The sequence below is a fragment of the Rhinolophus sinicus genome, chromosome 13, assembly GCF_057876585.1.
Source record: "Rhinolophus sinicus isolate RSI-liver-muscle chromosome 13, RSI-T2T, whole genome shotgun sequence".
Classification (NCBI taxonomy): Eukaryota; Metazoa; Chordata; class Mammalia; order Chiroptera; family Rhinolophidae; genus Rhinolophus; species Rhinolophus sinicus.
In genome coordinates this window covers 45,694,146-45,711,749 of record NC_142513.1, presented here as the reverse complement: position 1 = coordinate 45,711,749, position 17,604 = coordinate 45,694,146, and the positions used below count along the sequence as shown (strand labels likewise).

The following is a 17,604-nucleotide window of genomic DNA, read 5'->3' as shown; positions in this document are numbered from 1 at the left end:
GTCTCATCTCTGTTCCTTCTCCAGGAGATATGGGTTTCCTGCGACAAGTGTGACCCTGGAGTCCAGCCTTCCAGCCTGATATCGGTTGGTGAGGGAAAGCACCATGGATGGCATAATTGAACAGAAGAGTGTGCTGGTGCACAGTAAAATCAACAATGCTGGCAAGAGGAATGGTTTAATTAACACCAGAAACTTCATGGCTGAGCGCAGAGATGGCCTTGTGTCTGTTTACCCCACACCCCAGTACCAGAGCTGCCGGGTGGTGGGCAGCGCAGCATCAGCCACCATGGACAGCAACAGGAATGAGCCAATCCAGCAACTGCTAGACCCCAGTACCCTTCAGCAGTCGGTAGAATCCCACTACCATCCCAACATCATCCTCTACTCGGAGGGCATGCTGCACTCCTGGGGGGATAGTGTGGCTGCCGACTGTTGTGAGACCACCTTCATTGAGGACATGTCACCCACCAAAGAGAGCCTAGGGTACCGCGATGGAAAGTTCATTGACCTCTCAGCTGATGACATCAAAATCCACACCCTCTCCTATGACGTGGAGGAAGAGGAATTCCAGGAGCTGGAGGTCAGAGGATATGTTTGTCATAGGCCTTCAGAAATGGGGTGTGGGGATTTGGTGAGAATACATGAGTGCCTAGTGTAAGTTAGGGAATTAAACTAGTGTGTAAAAATGCAGAGACTGAAGTATTCTTGGCGCCTCTTAACTCGAATATTTGTGGAAGGTGGAAGGAGTGGAGAGAGACTAGATGATCAAGACCCAATGAGGGCTTCAGCAAGGGTTCTGATCAAAGATGACCCAAGGTAACAGCTGTCAGGATGGGACTACAGATGTATTTAAAGTTTGCGAGTGCTGGCAGGTCACTTGCGGACTCCCAATAACACCCCACCCACAGCAGAGAGGAGTCACTGGCAAAAGTGAGCAAGGAGAGAGAGGGGCATGTGGTCCTATGGCCACACAAGGCTAGAAATGCATGTGTTGGGACAATTTGGGAAGTCTTTTTGATGCCACATATGTGTGTTTTCCTTAATTTGGCATTCCAAAGGGATCATTGGTATAACTAAAACCTGCTGAAAGATATAGTAGAAATAAATCACCTAAAGAGAAGATGAGTTGAATTATTACAGAAGTCACTCCTTCAGTAGACTAGGGGGCATGTAAGGACGTTGGATTACATGCTCAGAAAAGTGCACATTGGACATGGTGTAGCACGGCACAGCAGCCTCCGGTTGTACAACTCATCCCTTCCACTCCAATGCAGCCCCTCAAGTGGGAGGGAGAGAGTGAGCTGTACAGGTCTGAACAAAAGTCATACATTTGTCAATTAAGAGGTGGGCACCCAAGCTTGAGGAAGTAATTTCAATGCTGTGAGGGTGGAGGATATTCCTCCAGGATGTAAATGGCAGGGAGAGAAGGTCCAGATTTTCAGTCAGTTTGGAGGGAAAGGACCTTCAGAAGGAAATGTATGTCAAAGGGAATGGAAGTTTGTTTTTGGCTAAGGTAAGTGGGAATATTTTGTAGGTTAAGGGAAATGTTCAGGGCAGAGAATGCAGGATCAAGGCTGGGGAGCTGTCTGGGAAAGACAGAGACATATGTCCAAGCATGTATGCAGAAGTTCTGGCCTTTCACAAGAAGTCAGCCTACTGCTTGTCTGAGAAAGAAGGGAATGGTGGAAAGAGGTTAATGAATTGAAGTGCTCTGGGTTGAAGAGGAAGGAAATGAGGGGCCGCACATTGGGTAAGCATCCATGGAGCCTGGAGAGGTTTGAGGAGATTGGAGACACTCAAAGCAGTGATGTGGGTGACTATTCTAGAAAAGACTGTCGAAGAAACCTCCAAGCTGTAGTGGGGGGCAGGGGTTCTCTGTGACGATTTGGTCATGTCCAGGGCTCCATGTCTTTCTCCAACAACATGTAGCTATCGTTCATCAAGTGAATCTCTCAACAGAGCAAACTCTGGGCTTCCTGTCTGTGAGATTGGGGAGGCTGGGGAAAGAAAGAAGGAGGAGGTTTGGAGTAGAATCAGACCCACACCCATTGGGCCCCAGACTGCGTTGTAGAAGGCCATTGAAATAATAAGAAATTTATGGGCCAAAGACATGAAGCATCAGGATTGGAGGTTCAATGAGAACCAGAAGCAGCTGGAGAGAGATGTCCAGTCAAGGGGGGAAAAGGTGATGTTGTAGCAATCCCCATGAATGGAGCTGAAAACCAGCCAACAAACCATGGAAAGAAGTTGTTGGAGTGGTAGAGGCTGTCTGAGGAGACCTTCACATCCTCTGATGACACCTGTTAAGGGAAAGAGAAGGATGTGAGCTCTGGCATGCTAGAGTTTTGAGAAAGCTGGAAGAGTGCTCTGGCTTCCATTCAAAAGCCTCTGTTAAGTGTCCACTGTTTTCTAAGGTCTGAGATTTTTGTTGAAAGCAAAAGTATTGATGCTGCTTACCTGCATGAAGTTTAGGAAGCAAATACACAAAAATGCAATTTCAGTATAACACAGGAGTTATGATGATAGACTACTCAGTCTGCTCTGAAAGCATCTAAAGGAGAGGCTAGAGCTCATGCACTGCATCTTGAAGAGGAGAATCAGGCTGTCAGGCAAGAAGGGTTGTGGGAAGGTGGTGAGAAAATTCCAATCCAAGGGGACATCATAAGGAGACAAAACACAGAGGCATCTAACCTATATCTGTAGGGAACAGTAACTGGTTAGAATTGCTAAGACCTATGGATCATGGTGAGGTCTTTGAGACAGGACCAAGGGGGCATGGGGTCCCATCACTGTGGACCTTACCAGCCCTCTGCGGGAAATTGGATTTTAAGTAGGTGCCTACAAGACAGGAAGGATGGACAGGTAATAGAACCAAGAAGGAGACCTATGGAAGAGAGGAGCCTGAGACTGGAAAGCTCAGACCTGTCTATAACTTTATCTCTACTTAGACCTGGGGTGCTGCTGTGCTGCACCACACAGTCCATGCTGATAGACACCTTGATAGCTAATCAGGTGTGAAGAACCACTGAGGAGCTTCAGGCAGGAGGGCCATGGTCAGATCTGTATTTTTGGAAGTTATTCTAGCTGCAGGGTGTAGGGGAGATAGAGATGAGAAGGGAGGGGGCATGGGGCTAGGACCAAACCAGATGCAGAGCCTATTGTAAGGGATGGTGAAAGAGAATCAGGATAGCATTAAAGGTAAATAAATAATTAAAAGTGAAATTTGCCATTGATTAGAGATCATGGGAAGGAAGGAGTCAGGTCTCTCCAATGCAAAGATGTTTTCAACCCCTCAAGTCGCCAAGTTGGCCAGCAGAGGATTTTCAGCTTCATTATGAGTGTTTGGAAAATCAACTCCAATGTATAATATCCACCAGCAATAAAATATTTGGAATAATTACTAGATTGAAACTGTAAAAAATAATTCTGAATGAGTCCATCATTCCTTTGTCACTTGTGCGGGCTTCATTTCTCCCCTCCCTCCCATTATATCCATATATTTTATATCCAAATCTTTGAATAAGTACGTTATGCCAAGCTCAGTGGAGATGAACAGGTGATTAGCATATATTTTTAGTTCTTAGTCAACGTCCATCCTATGGCTTCAAAATGAACTAACTCAAAATAATTTTATTTCTTTTCCTTTAAGATTTGCATGCTGATTGAGCTTGCAAATAAACACAACCAACATTTAAATTCAATTCTTTTTTCATATTATGTCTTAATCCACATTTTTGGCAATCAGTTACTGAATTCGTTTTGTTTCAACAACTTTTACGGAATGACCTCAGCCAGTAGATGTGGTTTTTGGAACTCTACAAAGATTCAAAACCAACTCAGAGAACAAGCTTTAAATTAACACTAGGAGGTAGTTGGCTGAGGTGACAGATATTTTCACCTGGTTGATTCAAAGCTTTAACAGGTAGTACAGGCTTCTGGGGATGTGAGCTCTGCTAACCCATCTACCTTTAATAATACAACAACTGGAATCTTTATCATAATAATGGCACCTACTATATATTTTATAGTCACCTCTGACTAGTATTGAGATGGATCATGTTGGCATTTTTACCTTAGTCAGAAAAAGTACACCCAATAACATTAATGAAGCAAATTGTTTAAAAGCTGGTACATGTATACAATGGAAAGTTACTTAGCCATAAAAAAGTAGGAAATATTGCCATCCATGACAACATGGATGGACCTAGAGGGTACTGTGCTGAGTGTAATAACTCAGACAGTGAAAGATAAATGTCATATGATTTCATTTATAAGTGGAACATAAAGAACATAATAAACAAACAAATGAAACAGAAATAAACTCATAGATACAGAGAACATTTTGATGTTTGTCAGATGGGAGGGGTATTGGGGGTGAGTGCAAAGGGGAAGGGATTAAGAAGTACAAATTGGTTGTTACACAGTAGTCATGAGGATGTAGGGTATATCATAAGGAATATGATCAATAATATTGTAATAACTATGTATGGTGTCAGATGGGTAGTAGATCTATGAGGTGGTAGATGGGAGGGGTCAGAGTGCAGGGTGAAAAAAGTGAAGGGATTAAGAAATACATTGGTAGTTACAAAATAGTCATGGGTATGTAAAGTATAGGGAATATAATCAATAATATGGCAATAACTATGGATAGTGTCAGGTCATACAAGTCAGGGGGATCACTTCCTAACCACTATGTCTAATCACTGTGCTGTACACTTGAAACTATTATAAAATAATGTGGAATGTCAACTCTAATTGAAAAATGTAAAAAGGGGGGCAAAAATCAATAATATTGTGATAGCGTGGTACAGTATCAGATGGTTGCTGGACTTATCATGGTGATCACTTCTCTCATACAGGGAATATAATCAATAATGTGGTAATAACTCTGTACAGTGCTAGGTGTGTACTATAGAATAACTATGATGTACATCTAAAACTAATATAATATTGTATGTTAGCTATATTTTAATAAAAATCTTTTTTAAAAACTTAAAAAAAAGTTGAACTGCTTCTTAGGCATCTAGTGAGACTTTCTGGTTGATATCCACGTAGCAAACCCAGACCAAGAAATGGTTCCCTCCCCTCAGGCTCTGAGAAGAAATCAAGACAAAGTTGTGGTGTTTATACACTCATGGGGGATATCAAGGGGTCACCCAAAGTGGTTGATTTGGTCCTTTAGGAATTCCTTAAAAAAAAATAAAAAAATTTCTCAGCAGCATTCATATGGTATAGCTATGATACTCTTTATTCTATTTTTCTGCAAATCAAAAACAAAAAATTAATGACTGGTTGGAAGTGTAATCATACATGCAGTAACTGTTCTAAAGTTTACTCTTTATTCCATTCCAGAAAATAATGAAGTATGTATCAGTTAGCATTTGTTTCATAACAAAACTTAATGGCTTAAAACAACTCTTTGTTTACTTCAAGATTCTCAGGGTCAAAAATTTGAGTGGGTCTCAGCTGAATAGTGTTTGCTCTGCTGGTCTTATCTGGGTTCCCTCACTGGTTTGTGTTAGCTGCTGCTCTACTGTTGGCTGGCCATTAGCTGTGGTGACAGAGGTGACTGGACCACATGTTTCTCATTATCTAGCAGTCCACTTCATCACATGGAAGCCATGGTAGGGATTCCAAGAGTAGCAAGAGGAGGTGAGTCTCAGTGTGCAAGGACCTTCCACGTCTTTGCTTGTGTTACACATGTCATTGCCTTATTGGCCAAAGCAAGTCACATGGTCAAGCCCAAAGTCAGTGTGGAAGTGCCTAATTAGGATGATAATACAGGAAAGTGCCAACAAATTGGGTGCCAATATTGTAACATTCTACCAAAAAGAAAAAATTTTGGACTACTTGGCATATATTTTTTAAGACCATCTCATTGAACAGAATGACAACAGCCATGGTTATATTATGACTGAAACAAAAAACAGCAGATATTTACTTCAGATAAAAGAAAACAAAAGTGATTTTAACTTCTTTGGAAATTCTATAGTTTCACTTGGTCTATAGCAAATTGATACTGTTTCCTGAAAACTGCAGCAGTTTTCAGAAAGCCATTGCCCTGGTTAATAGCAGGGGCCCTTATCACTGGAGTACCGATTTACTGGGTAACCTGCCTCTTATCTGTCCCCTTATCACTCTACCTGGAGAGGTTCATCTCTGGCATTTGTAATGGAGACTTCTCTGATCCACAGAAGTTTGCTCATCTGACACATATTTGCAAGAGCATATGGAGCTTTCAGTTTGCCTTTGAAGTTGTGGCATTAGTGTGATTGGGTTCTGTACCGTGTTTCCCCAAAAATAAGACCTAGCCAGACCATCAGCTCTAATGCGTCTTTTGGAGCAAAAATTAATATAAAACCCTGTTTATATTTATATTATATTACATAAGATCCGGTCTTATAGAAAAATAAGACCGGGTCTTATATTAATTTTTGCTCCAAAAGACGCATTAGAGCTGATTGTCTGGCTAGGTCTTATTTTGGGAGAAACACAGTAGCTAATTTCAAGAATCTTTATGGAAAGGTCTCAGAAATTATGGTTTTCCCTGCTCTGCCCTAAGAGAGTGAGCTATTAGTCACAGTGAAGGGTCAGTTGTGGCTCATATCACATGGGTTGGGGCATAAGAGGGAGATCGCAGGGGTCATCTGAAGGATTTGCAGGAGTGCAGAGGTGACTGCTCATCACACAGTACCCATGTACTCAGTATGACCATATATGGGCCTTCCTCAGAGGGTACCCTCAGGACACCCTGGCTCCATGATAAATTGGGCCTGGTACCCCAAACCCCTAGGGCCTCCTCCCTGGTTTTTGACCATTATGTCATCCAGTTCTCAGCCAGTGGCTAAAACTGCAGCTTATAGGAACACCAACACCAGGAAAACACTTCTCCTTTTCACATAAATAAACTCAAACAGAGAGATTATAGGCACAGATAATAAAGCAGTTTTACAAAATATAAAAATTGTGTTTAAAGTTCTAAAAAGAAGTGAGTGAAGTTTAGGGCTAAAGAGGCCTACCAGCCCTCCTGCTGTTAAAGATGCTCATGAAATGTTGCAAGGCCAATTATTACTCATTTCTTTTGGCAGTAGCAAACCTTTTGGATCCTAGAGCACATGGATGTCATCAGTTAGAAACAGTGCCCAAAAGGGTTGAGGCTTTTCTTCACCAAAGGAAGAAAGGGAAAGGAAAACACTTATTTGTGGAGCATATACTCTGTGAAAGGCCCTTCATGCATATTGTGCCATCTGATCCTCACATCAATACTGGCAGCAGGTACTATTACTGTCCCACCTTGCACATGAGGAGACCGAAGCTTGAGAGATGGCCAAGGTCACACAGTTGGCTTTGCTGGCAGCTTTCTATCTGCGACATGCTGATTTTAGACTCATCTTCTAATGGCAAAGATGTTCTTTCTACATTAGAAAAAAATGTGTGCTAGAGTGAAGTGCTATTTCAGAACCCACAAATAAAGAATGAGGAGACTGAGCTGGGACAGTCACAGGACACGTCTTTACTTCTGTGAACCCTCTGATAGCTCTATCAAGACCTTCAAGTCTGCCTTCCCATTTAAAAACTTAAAACCTGTTGGGAAAGATACGGTTTCACAACTGTAATAGCACTTACATATATATGCCTCATTCGTAAATATCAACAAAGTAGGGAGGACTTCATAGACATTTGAAGAAAACCCCATGAATGAGACAGAGCAATGCCACCAAAAATAGAACAGCTGACCCAGAGGAAAATAATTCAGACAATAATAGACAACTTCCTGGAAATTATTTTTACTACCCCTTCAGAGATTTGAAGGAAATGCTTTTAGAGGGTTGGAGATTTTTGTTTTGTTTTGTTTTGTTTGTTTGCCTCATTGCACTAGCGAGAATCTCAAATACAATGTTCAAGACATGTGGTGAGAGTGAACATTCTTGCCTTGCTCCTAATCTCAGCAGTGAAAGCATTCGGACTTTCATGATGAAGGAAAATGCTGATGTTCTTTTTTTTCAATTAAAGTTTATTGGGGTGACAATTGTTAGTAAAATTACATAGATTTCAGGTGTACAATTCCGTATTACATCATCTATAAATCCCATTGTGTGTTCACCACCCAGAGTCAGTTCCCCTTCCCTCACCATATGTTTGATCCCGCTGACCCTCATCTCCCACCCCCCACCCCCCTTACCCTCTGGTAACCACCAAACTCCTGTCTGTGTCTATGAGTTTTTTGTTTCTCATTTCTTTGTCTTATTCTTTTGTTGTTTTTGGTTTATATACCATATATCAGTGAAATCATATGGTTCTCTGCTTTTTCTGTCTGACTTATTTCCTTAGCATTATAATCTCAAGATCCATCCATGTTGTCACAAATGGTCCTATTTCATCTTTTCTTACCACCGAATAGTATTTCACTGTGTATATATACCACAACTTCTTTATCCATTCATCTATCGAAGGACATTTTGGTTGTTTCCATGTCTTGGCCAACGTAAACAAAACTGCAATGAACATTGGAGCACATGTGTCTTTATGTATAAATGTTTTCAAATTTTTTGGGTAGATACCCAGGAGAGGGATTGTTGGGTCATATGGTAATTCTATTCGTAATTTTTTCAGGAAACTCCACACTGCCTTCCATAGCAGCTGAACCAGTATGCATTCCCACCAACAGTGTATGAGGGTTCCTTTTTCTCCACAGCCTCTCCAACACTTGTTACTATTTGTCTTGTTGAAGATAGCCATTCTAACTGGGATGAGGTGATATCTCATTGTGGTTTTTATTTGCATTTCTCTGATGATTAGTGATGTTGACCATTTTTTCATATGTCTATTTGCCATTTGTATGTCCTCTTTGGAGAAATGTCTTTTCAAGTACTCTGCCCATTTTTCAATTGGGTTGTTTGTTTTTTTGTAGTTGATGTGCTGAGTTCCTTGTATACTTTAAATATTAGCCCCTTATCGGAGGCAGTTTACAAAAATGTTCTCCTGTTCAGTTAGTTGCCTCTTTATTTTGTTGATGGTTTCTTTTGCTGTGTAGAAGCTTTTAAGTTTGATACAGTCCCATTCACTTATGTTAGCTTTTACTTCCCTTGCCTTTGGAGTCAAATTCATAAAACACTCTTCGAACCCAAGGTCCATAAGTTTAGTACCTATGTTTTCTTCTATGCAGTTTATTGTTTCAAGTCTTATGCTTAAGTCTTTGATCCAATTTGAATTAACTTGGTGACATGGTGACAGATAGCAGTCCAATTTCATTCTTTTGCACATGGCTTTCCAATTCCACCAGCACCATTTATTGAAGAGGCTGTCTTTTCTCCATTGTATGTTTTTGGCTTCTTTGTTCAAAATTGTCTGTCCATATTTATGTGCTTTTATTTCTGGGTTCTCAATTCTATTCCATTGGTCTATGTGTCTATTTTTCTTCCAGTACCATGCTGTTTTGATTATTGTTGCCCTGTAGTACAAGCTAAAGCCAGGGACTGTGATAACTATAGCAATGTTCTTTTTTCTTAAGATTGCTTTGGCTATTCGGGGTCTTTTGTGGTTCCAAACAAATCTGATGATTTTTTGTCCTATTTCTTTAAAAATGCCATTGGGATTTTGATGGGGATTGCATTGAATCTGTATATTGCTTTGGGTAATATGGCCATTTTAACTATGTTGATTCTTCCAATCCATGAGCACGGAATGTCTTTCCATCTCTTGGTGTCTTCCTCAATTTCTTTTAAAAATGTATTACAGTTTTCAGCATATAGGTCTTTCACATCCTTGGTTAAGTTTATTCCTAGGTATTTTATTCTTTTTGCTGCCATTATAATAGAAATTGTTTGTTTTTTATTTCTTTTTCTGAGATTTCAGTCTTAGCATATAGGAATGCAATGGACTTTTGAAAATTGATTTTGTAGCCGGCAACTTAACTCTATTCATTGATTGTTTCTAAGAGCTTTTTGGTGGAGTCTTTAGGGTTTTGTATATATAGCATCATGTCATTTGCAAAGAGTGACAATTTAACTTCTTCATTCCCAATTTGGATGCCTTTTATTTATTTCTTTTGCCTGATTGCTCTGGCAAGGACTTCCAACACTATGTTGAAAAGCAGAGGTGATAGGGGACATCCCACTCGTGTTCCTGAACGTAGAGCAAAGGGCTTCAGTTTTTCACTATTAATTATGAGATTAGCTGAGGGTTTCTCATATATGGCGTTTATTATGTTATGGTATTTTCCTTCTATATCTATTTTTTTTATTAAGTGTTTTAATCACAAATGTTGTATCTTGTCAAATGCTTTTTCTGCATCAATTGATATAATCATGTGATTTTTGTCCTTTATTTTGTTTATGTGATGTATTACATTGACGGAATTGCGGATATTGAACCATCCATGTGCCACAGGAATGAACCCCTCTTAGTCATGATGAATAATCTTTTTAATGCATTATTGCATTCGATTTGCTAGAATTTTGTTTAGGATTTTTGCATCTGTATTCATCAGAGATATTGGTTTGTTGTTTCCTTTTTTTGTGTTGTGCTTTCCAGGTTTTGGTATCAGGGTAATGTTGGCCTCATAAAATGAGTTAGGGAGTACTGTCTCTTCTTCAATTTTTTGGAAGAGTTTGTGCAGAATTGGTATTAGATCCTCTTTGAAGGTTTGGTAGAATTCACTGGTGAAGCCATCTGGTCCCGGACTTTTGCTTTTGGGTTGTTGATCGGTCTGTTTAGATTTTCCAGTTCTTCATGGTTCAGCCTAGGAAAGCTATATATTTCTCAGAAGTTGTCCATTTCTTCTAGGTTATTGAATTTGGTAGCATATAGTCCTTCATAGTATTCTTGGATGATCCTTCATATTTCTGTGGCGTCCGTGATAACTTCCCCTTTTTCGTTTCTGATTTTGTTAATCAGTATCTTCTCTCTTTTTTTCTTAGTGACTCTAGCCAAGGGTTTGTCAATTTTGTTAATCTTTTCAAAGAACCAGCTCTTTGTCACATTAATTTTTTCTATTGTCGTTTTGTTCTCTATTTCATTTAGTTCTGCTCTGGTTTTTATTATTTCCTTTCTTCTACTGCCCTGGTTTCATTTGTTCTTCTTTTTCTAGTTCTATAGGGTGTAACATGAGGTTATTTATTTGGGATTCTTCTTGTTTCTTGAGATAGGCTTTAATGATATGAATTTCCCTCTTAAAACTGCTTTTGCTGTATCCCAAAGTTTTGGTAAGATGTATTTTTTTCTGATGTGTTTCTGTGTATCTTTTGATCTCTCCTCGAATTTCTTCTTTGACCCAGTCCTTCTTTAAAAGTATGTTGTTTAATCTCCATGTATTTGTGTTTTTTCCTGCTTTCTTTTTGCAGTTGATACTTAATTTCAAAGTACTGTAATCAGAGAATATGCTTGGTATGATTTCAATATTCTTAAATTTGCTGAGGCTGATTTTATGTCCCAATATATGGTCTATCCTTGAGAATGTTCCGTGTACACTAGAAAAAATTGTATAGTCTGATGTTTTAGGATGAAGTGCTCTACAAATGTCAATTATGTCCATTTAATCTAATGTGTCATTTAGGGTTGCTATTTCATAATTTACTTTCTGTTTGGATGACCTATCCATAGCTGTCAATGATGTATTTATGTCCCTTAGTATAACTGTGTTTTGGTCAATTTCTCCCTTTAGTTCTGTTAGTAGTTGCTTGGTGTATTTCGGTGCTCCCTGATTGGGGGCATAAATATTGATGACTGTTATGTCTTCTTGTTGTACAGTCCCCTTCACCATTATGAAATGTCCATCTTTGTCTCTTGTTATCTTTTTCACCTTGAAGTCTGTTTCATCTGATATCATTATGGCTACACCTGATTTTCTCTGGGTACCATTTGCTTGGAGTGTCAATTTCCACCCTTTCACTTTGAGTCTATGCTTGTCCTTGTAGCTGAGATGTGTCTCTTGGAGACAGCATATGATTGGGTTTAGTTTATTGATCCAATCTGCTACTCTGTGCCTTTTTATTTATGAGTTCAGTCCCTTTACATTCAGGGTGATTATTGATATGTGAGGATTTCCTATCATTCTATCTTTAGTTGTCTGTTAAGACTGTGTCTCCATTGTTTCTTCCATTGTTTCTTTCCCTTTTTGTTGTCTATTATTTCTGTGTGGTGGTATTCTATGATATTTCCCTCTGTTTCTTCTTTTATTACAGTATATATATTTCAGTTCTGGATTTTTTTTGAGTGGTTACCCTTAAGTTTATGTAAAAGAAAGTTTGATATTTAGAGTATTCCATTTTCTTCAGCATGCTTACTTTCTCCATTCCCATATTCTCTTTCAGGCCTTTACTCTCTACATTTTTATGTTTTGGTTGCCACAAATTGTCCTTGTTGATGGTTGTCGAACTGTCTCCTTGAGTATTGCTTGTAATGCAGGTCATGTATTAGAAAATTCCCTCAGCTTCTGTATGTCTGGAAAGGTCTTTATTCCTCCTTCATATCTAAAGGATATCTTTGCTGGGTATATTATTCTTTGCTCATAATTTCTCTCTTTCAATAGTTTGAATATTTGGTTCCACTCCCTTCTGGCTTGTAGAGTTTCTGCAAAAATCTGATGATAATCTAATGGGCTTTCCTTTGTAGGTTACCATCTTCTTTTCCCTGGCTGCTTTGAGGATTCTTTCTTTGTCGTTGATTTTTGACAGCTGCAATACAGTATGCCTTACAGAAGGCCTGTTGGGGTTGAGGTATTTAGGTGTTCTGCTTGCTTCTTGGATTCGAGGATCCAGTTCTTTCCACAAGTTTGGGAAATTCTCATCAACTATTTGTTTGAATATCCTCTCTGTTTCCTCCTCTCTTTCCTCTCCTGGTATACCCATTATTCTTATATTGCTGCTTCTGGTGGATTCAGAAATTTCTTGTAGAATTGTTTCATTTCATTTCAGTCTCAAGTCTCTTTCTTTTTCCATCCGTGTCATTTCCAGGTTTCTATCTTCGATGTCACTGATTCTTTCCTCCATCTAGTCAACTCTACTAACTAAGGTGGCTATTTCATTCTTCAGTTTTTCTATTGAGAATTTCTAATCTCCAGAAATTCTATTTGGTTGTTTTTTAAGATTTCAATCTCTTTGGTAAAATGTTCCTGTTTTTCTTTTATTGTGTTTCTGAGTTCATTATACTGCCCTCTGTGTTTTCTTGCATTACCTTCAGTTTTTTTCAGAACTGCAATCTTGAATTCTCTGTTATTTAAATAACATATTTCCACATCTTTAAGTTCATTTTCTGGAGACTTTTTATTTCCTTTCTGAACTGTCTTGTTGCCTTGGTTATTCATGGCAATTACTGATTTATTATTTCTCTTCCTAGAGAGCTACAGGAGTGGGTTCTGCAACAGGTTGATAGGAAATGGTCTTTCTTTTGTTTTCCAGTACTTGTTGGTAGAATGTTTTATTTTCTCTCTGACTGCAGTCTTTTTCTCTCTCACACTGTAGTGTTATGTTTTCTCTGCACTATTCCAGCTTCTCACACAATGGGGGGATTTCCTGGGAGGCGAGCTTCTCATCTGTTAACAGTTCACCTCAGTCATAGGGTACAGCATCTGTGAGGGGATGTGGAGAGCTTTTGAAGTTCCAAAGCTCTTCCTGCACCATATTCAGAGCTTGTGTGTTTCAGCAGTTCTGTTTACCCCTGCAAGGATCCACCCAGATAGGTGGGGACAGGGTCGGGTTGAGGTTTGAGAGGTGGCGTAGAGCTTGGCAGTGACCACCACCACAGCCAGTCCTACTTCCACAGACGCACCCCCCCCCCCCTTTGCTGGAACTAGTTGGGCTGCAAATCTGTGTCTGCAGACCACAGTTCTCAGAACTGCAAATATTCTCTTCTTTTGATCTGACACTGCTACTGTTCCGCTTCTAGCACTGGGCAGGTGCGAGTGGGGTGAACTCTGGGAAGGTAAGGAGGGGATGGCTAGTCTCAGTGCCTAAGGCTTCCATTCTCTGCAGCAGTGAGGTCTTAAACCTCCGTTTTCAGCCTTCTTCCCACAGTCATTGCTCCGAGGTCTCTGCTGTGAGCGTTGGGTTCAGCTGTGTTATATGCTGTCCCCTCAGCCCTGTGGGCCATAAGCAGAGCTCTGGCAATTTGAGTTCTTCCCTTTTCCACAGCTGTAGTAGTTCCAGGGTGCAGCGTCTCAGAGCAGTCAGCTAGGTCTGAGTTCTGCACCTGCGAGGCTCCGTCTCCACACTTCTCCCTTTCCTCCTCCCACTCGCTCAATTTGCCCACCGTTAGGTGAATTAAGTAGAGAGCCTCTTCCTCTTACCTGTCTGCTCTGCAGGGAGTCCTTTGTGGAGTTGTAGCTGTTCAATTTGTTGTAAATTCCAGGGGAGATTTACAGAGGCTCACCTCACTCCTCCATTTGATGACATCTATTCTTAATTTTTTAAGTAACCTCCACACTGCTCTCCACAGCAGCTACACCAATCTGCATTCCCACGAACCATGTATGAGGGTTCCTAAAAAAAAGATAACTTAAGCAATAGTAAGCATGTCTGAGAGATCCGCATATCAAATCACCAAAAGGTGGGCAAATTGGGTGCGCAGGGGAGGAGGGAAGGGGAAGGGCAGAGACCTGGGCTGCAGGTCACAGGATGCAGTCTGAAGCTCACTGCATTTTTGGGAGAGGGAGGAATTCAGTCTGTAGGTGCACTTCCAGTGGCCCACAGTCTTTCCTAAGGGATCAGCATATAATACAGCTGAACCCAGTGTTCAGGCAGAGACCTTGGAGGAAAGGCTGAATATACAGAAAGATGAGCACTGTAGTTTAAGCCCTCACCACCGGGCAGAAAACAAAGACATGGAGCCTGCCTGATTCCCCCCTTCACCAGAGGTCACCCTATCCCCACCCTCCCAATGTTAGAAGCAGGCACCAGAAAAAAATGGTAGTAATGTCACTGTAAAGAACGGAAGACATACACCCCTGAGAACTGGAGCAACATTCCCACAGCCAGAGATGCACAGAGCATGACGAATTCTGGCAATGGGGAAAGAGCAGTAGGGGCGAGACAGCTATGAGTGTGTAGTTGGCATTGCTCAGAGCCACAAACACACCGTCTGCATTTCAGAGCTCACACCACCCCTACTTTTCTGGGCAGATTGCTGCAGGGGCAACCATAGCCACTGAGACACACAGGCTCTGGCATCAGATTGCAGGGGAAGCATTGGGATTTCAGAAGCTCAGAATTGTATCACCCTCCACATCCTCCAATGGATGTAGTGCCCTGAGACCCAGGTGAACTGCTCACAGAGGAGAAGCTCACCTTCCATCACATGAGAAGCCAGAACAGCACAAGATAAAATAAAATACAGCATGAGAGAAAATAAAAAGCTGCAGCGGGAAAGAAAATAAAACATTTGAACAACATACTGGAAAGCAAAAGAAAAACCTCTTCACATCAACCTGCTGCACAACCCACTCCTGTAGATGCCCAGGAAGAGAAATAATAAATCATTAATTGCCATGAATAACCAAGATAACAAGATAGCTCAGAAAGAAAATGAAAAATCTCCAGAAAATGAGCTTAATGACATGGAAATATGTGACTTAAATGACAGAGAATTCAAGATTGCTGTTCTGAAAAAGCTCATTGAGATGCAAAAAACCACAGACAGGAAGGTTAATGAACTCAGAAACACAACCGAAGAACAAAATGAATATTTTGCCAAGTGATAGAAACTTTAAAAAAATAATCAAATAAAAGTTCTGGAGATTAAAAATTCAATGAAAGAAATAAAGAATGAAATGGCCAGCTCAGGTAACACAGCTGATCAGATGGAGGAAAGAATCAGTGATATTGAGTATAGAAATTTGGAAATGACACAGATGGAAGAAGAGAGAGACTTGAGACTTAAAAGACAGGAAAGAAGTATACAAGAACTTTCTGACTCCATTAGAAAGAGCAACATAAGAATAATGGACATACCAGAAGGAGAAGAGAAGGAGAAGTAAACATAGAGTATATTCAAACAAATAGTCAAGAAGAACTTCCCAAACTTGTGGAAGGAACTGGATCGTGGAATCAAAGAAGCAAATAGAACACCTAATGACCTTAATCCCAACAGGCCTTCGCCAAGGCACATTGTATTAAAGCTGTCAAAAATTGATGACAAAGAAAATATTCTCAATGTTGTCAGCTTGGGGGAGCAGCAGGAAGCAGTGACCTATAAGGGAAAGCCTATTAGATTATCATCAGACTTTTCAGAATAAATTCTACAAGCCAGGAGAGAGTAGAATCAAATGTTCAAACTATTGAAAGAAAGAAATTATGAGCCAAGAATGATATATCCAGCAAAGACAGCCTTAGATATGAAGGAGGAATAAAGACCTTTCCACACATACAGAAGCTGAGGGAATTTTCTAATATACAACCTGTAATACAGGAAATATTGAAGGAGGCTATCCAACCTGACACACACAAAACAAAAGCATACAAAACCACAAGCAACATTATACAAAACCAAATGGCAACCCCTACACAAAATAGGGCACTATACACTTAAACATAATATGAAGGGTAAAGAACTTAAAGATATTTTTGAAGGAAAAAGAGAAGAAAAAGACAAATCACTACTGAAACTCAGAAATCAACTCACAGATTAAGTAGGGATAACTTGTGACAACAAAAACATAAAAGAGGAGAGAGTAAAGGTTTGAATCTGCAAAGGGGAATGGAGATAAGAAGTATGCTGAAGAAAAAGGAATACTGTATATATGAAACTTTCTTTTACATAAACTTAATGGTAACCACACACACACAAAAGAAAAATTCCAGAACTGAAATATATAGCATAAAATAAGAAGAAACAGTGAGGAAAAACATAGAATACCACCACACTGAAACAAAAGACCACCAACAAAAAGGCAACAATGGAGACACCATCCTTCCAGAAAACAAAAGACAAAGTAGATATAGAAAATCCTCATATATTTATAATCACCTTAGGTATAAATGGACTGCACTCAGCAATAAAAAGTCACAGAGTAGCACATTGGATTAAAACACTAAACCCAACTATATGGTCCTTCCAAGAGACACATCTCAGCCACAAGGACAAATATAGCTCAAAGTGAAAGGGTGGAAATTGAAACTCCAAGCAAATGGTATCCAGAGAAAGGGAGTGTATCCATTCTTATATCAGATGAAACAGACGTCAGGATTAAAGAGGCAACCAGAGACAATAATGGACATTTCATAATGATAAAGAGGACAATACAACAAGTAAACTAAACACTTATCAATCTATATGCCCCCAATCAGGGAACACCAAAATATACAAAACAACTCCTAAAATACACAAAGGGAGATATTGACCAAAATGCAATTAAAGTAGGGGACCTAAATATGTCATTGACAGCTATGGATAGATCATCCAAAAAGAAAATACGTGAGGAAATATCAGCCTTAAATGACACTTTAGATAGAATGGACATAATTGACATTTACAGAGTACTTCATTCAAGAACACCAAACTATACATTCAGTACTAGTGTACATGGAACATTCAAAAGGATACACCATATGTTGGGACATAAAACTAGCCTCAGCAAATTTAAGAAGATTAAAATCATACCAAGCATATACT

The 17,604-nt window shown here is 39.8% G+C and overlaps 1 protein-coding gene across 6 annotated transcripts in view; it reads left to right on the top strand.

The window, feature by feature from the left end:
* SYNDIG1 (synapse differentiation inducing 1) overlaps nt 1-17,604 on the top strand; it is a 154,550-nt gene that overhangs the window by 72,654 nt on the left and 64,292 nt on the right. For all 6 annotated transcript variants that reach the window (XM_074317315.2, XM_088789304.1, XM_074317312.2 and 3 more), the window contains one exon: nt 25-580. In XM_074317315.2, the coding sequence (XP_074173416.1) occupies nt 104-580 (477 nt within the window). In that variant the 5' untranslated portion in view covers nt 25-103. The remainder of the gene's footprint in view (nt 1-24; nt 581-17,604) is intronic.